At 55.7% G+C, this 2,208-nt stretch overlaps 1 protein-coding gene across 1 annotated transcript; it reads right to left on the reverse strand.

Annotated features, from left to right (window-relative positions):
* Window positions 1–561: 561 nt before the first annotated feature.
* LOC119325532 (dehydrin Rab15-like) lies at window positions 562–1,404 on the reverse strand. Its single transcript, XM_037599267.1, has 2 exons — window positions 1,201–1,404; window positions 562–1,080 (listed from the first exon to the last, which is right to left on the reverse strand). The coding sequence occupies exons 1-2, from the start codon at window positions 1,390–1,392 to the stop codon at window positions 817–819; spliced, it is 456 nt and encodes a 151-aa protein (XP_037455164.1). The 5' UTR covers window positions 1,393–1,404; the 3' UTR covers window positions 562–816.
* Between the last annotated feature and the right edge of the window lie 804 nt (window positions 1,405–2,208).

The following is a 2,208-nucleotide window of genomic DNA, read 5'->3' on the forward strand; positions in this document are numbered from 1 at the left end:
GCACCCGTCGAGATCACTTTCAATCGCGAGGAACTGCACGATCTCGAAACCTAGCTAGATCTGTGATTACCTCTGCCGCCGGATACCTAGGTTAGCCGCCACATCAATTAACGATCCACATGGTGCGCACAGCCGACAGCAACCGACGCTACGTGAACCCAGATCACGAGGAGCAGCACTACCGGAACAAGATCCACGATCGCATGCGCCGCCGGGTAGCTAGGTTACCCGCTCCGCTAGGTTAACCACTGCCACTGGCGCGGCGGCAGTTCGTTCGATGTTGCCGCGAGCGAGACTAGAGGGGGACGCGGGATGCGGTACCTGTGCGCGATCGTTGGAGATTCACGACGTTGTCGCGCCCGCTGTCCGACGAGATCGCCGGCGACGAGATAGCCGCCGGCCGGTGGAGATCTACTACGTGACTTATGGAGCTGCGTCAATGCTCGCGAGATTGATGGAGCTGTTCGCGTGAATGATTGGATTCGGCAGGTCTTACGTGGACGTGGGGTCGTGTGATATTTTTTTTCCGGACCAGGGTATTGTACGTATACGGTCTGGGTTATACAGGGCTAGACAGGGCTTGGATCTGGGCTGCGGCGGGCCAGGAAAAAAACAAATTCGCGGGGATAAAATACCCCTCCGAAATTAGGTTAGGGGGAGCACCGGAGCAGGCCTCCCGTTTTAGAGGTCCGCGGCGGAGGAAAAAAGAAAAAAAGAAAAACACGACGGACACTAGAGCGGCATTTATTCAGCTCGAGCTTAACTCGAGAGTCGAGAGGACTAGTAGGCAGCGGACAGCCAGCCGAGGCCGGCAGCTCAGTGCTGTCCGGGCAGCTTCTCCTTGATCTTGTCCATGAGTCCTTTCTTCTCGCCGGCGCCGGCCATTCCTGCGTGCCCTTGCTGCCCGTAGTCTCCGCCGGCCCCAGTTCCCGCGGCCGTGTGCTGCCCGTAAGCCCCGCCAGCTCCGGTTCCCGCGGCAATGTGCTGCTGGTTGTCTTTGTGGCCACCCGGGAGCTTCTCCTTGATCTTCTTCTTCACGCCCTTCTTCCTCCTCCCGCCCATGCCGTCATCCTCAGAAGACTGCAAACACGGTACACACAACAGCGACGGAAATCAGCAGACGCACATATGTCTGAAACATACCAAAGAAAAACGTTTTCTGAAATGGAAGTATGGAACACGCAGAGGTCGAAACCGCACCGAGCTGGAGCTGGAGCTGCCGGAGCGGTGCAGTATCCCGCCGGTCTTGTGCTCCTCCCTGCCGTGCTGGAGCTGCCCGCCGGCGCCCGTGAACGCGCCGGCGGCGGAGCGTGCCACAGGGTTGCCGTGCCCGGCCACGGGGTCGCCGTACTCGTCGACGGCGTGACCGTGCTGCCCCTGGTACTCCTCCATCTTGTCACTACTACCTTTGTTGGACTTGCTGCTGTATCTATCTCCTGAACCGGTCCCAAAATGGACTCCAAAGCCTAGTTTTGTAGCGCTACACGGTGGGTGTTTATACTGCGGCGCGAGCCAGACACAGAACGGGAGGCCACCCACGGCAGGGAGGTGCGTGCGCTGTGCGCATACGTGGTGGGTTGGGACTTGGGAGTTGGGAGGTGGATGTGGTTAGCTGTCCTCGACGACAGACCGGCAAGAGTGTGCATCGCCGTGGCGCCCGGAGCGTGGCAGGTGCGCCTTGGGTTGTTCTGGAGGCCGGTGACTCGACGGATCAGCTCATGCTGGTGTTCTTTTCTTCTTCTCTGATGACAAACGACGGTGCGTTTCGTCGTTGCTCTGCCCGCTAGACGAAGCCCTGCGTGTCGCCGCGTGATCGATTGCAATTGTAAGCAGAACAGACACAAACTCGATCGGCCGTATGACTCTGGACCGTGGCAGACATACAACTTACAAGCAGATCTGTATATAAGCTTGGGTGTGGCTAGATTCAACTCAAGACTTAATCAAGTCTCAGTCAAATGACACAAGATATGAAAAAGAAAAAAATAAATTAGAAGAAAATTTTGCATGAATCTCTATATAAGATTTCATGACTGTAGCATCGACGAAGTCGACTGAGATTTGACAATTTCATATATACACGATTCGATCCCAGAGCATATCTCGTTTTGATTGCCGGTTGGTTCATTCGTTTAGTCGATTTTAAGCCACTGGTCCAATCGTATAAACGGTAGGTTTAACGGGTGCAACAAACGTCATATATCTCTG

This window comes from Triticum dicoccoides, chromosome 6B (assembly GCF_002162155.2).
Source record: "Triticum dicoccoides isolate Atlit2015 ecotype Zavitan chromosome 6B, WEW_v2.0, whole genome shotgun sequence".
NCBI lineage: Eukaryota > Viridiplantae > Streptophyta > Magnoliopsida > Poales > Poaceae > Triticum > Triticum dicoccoides.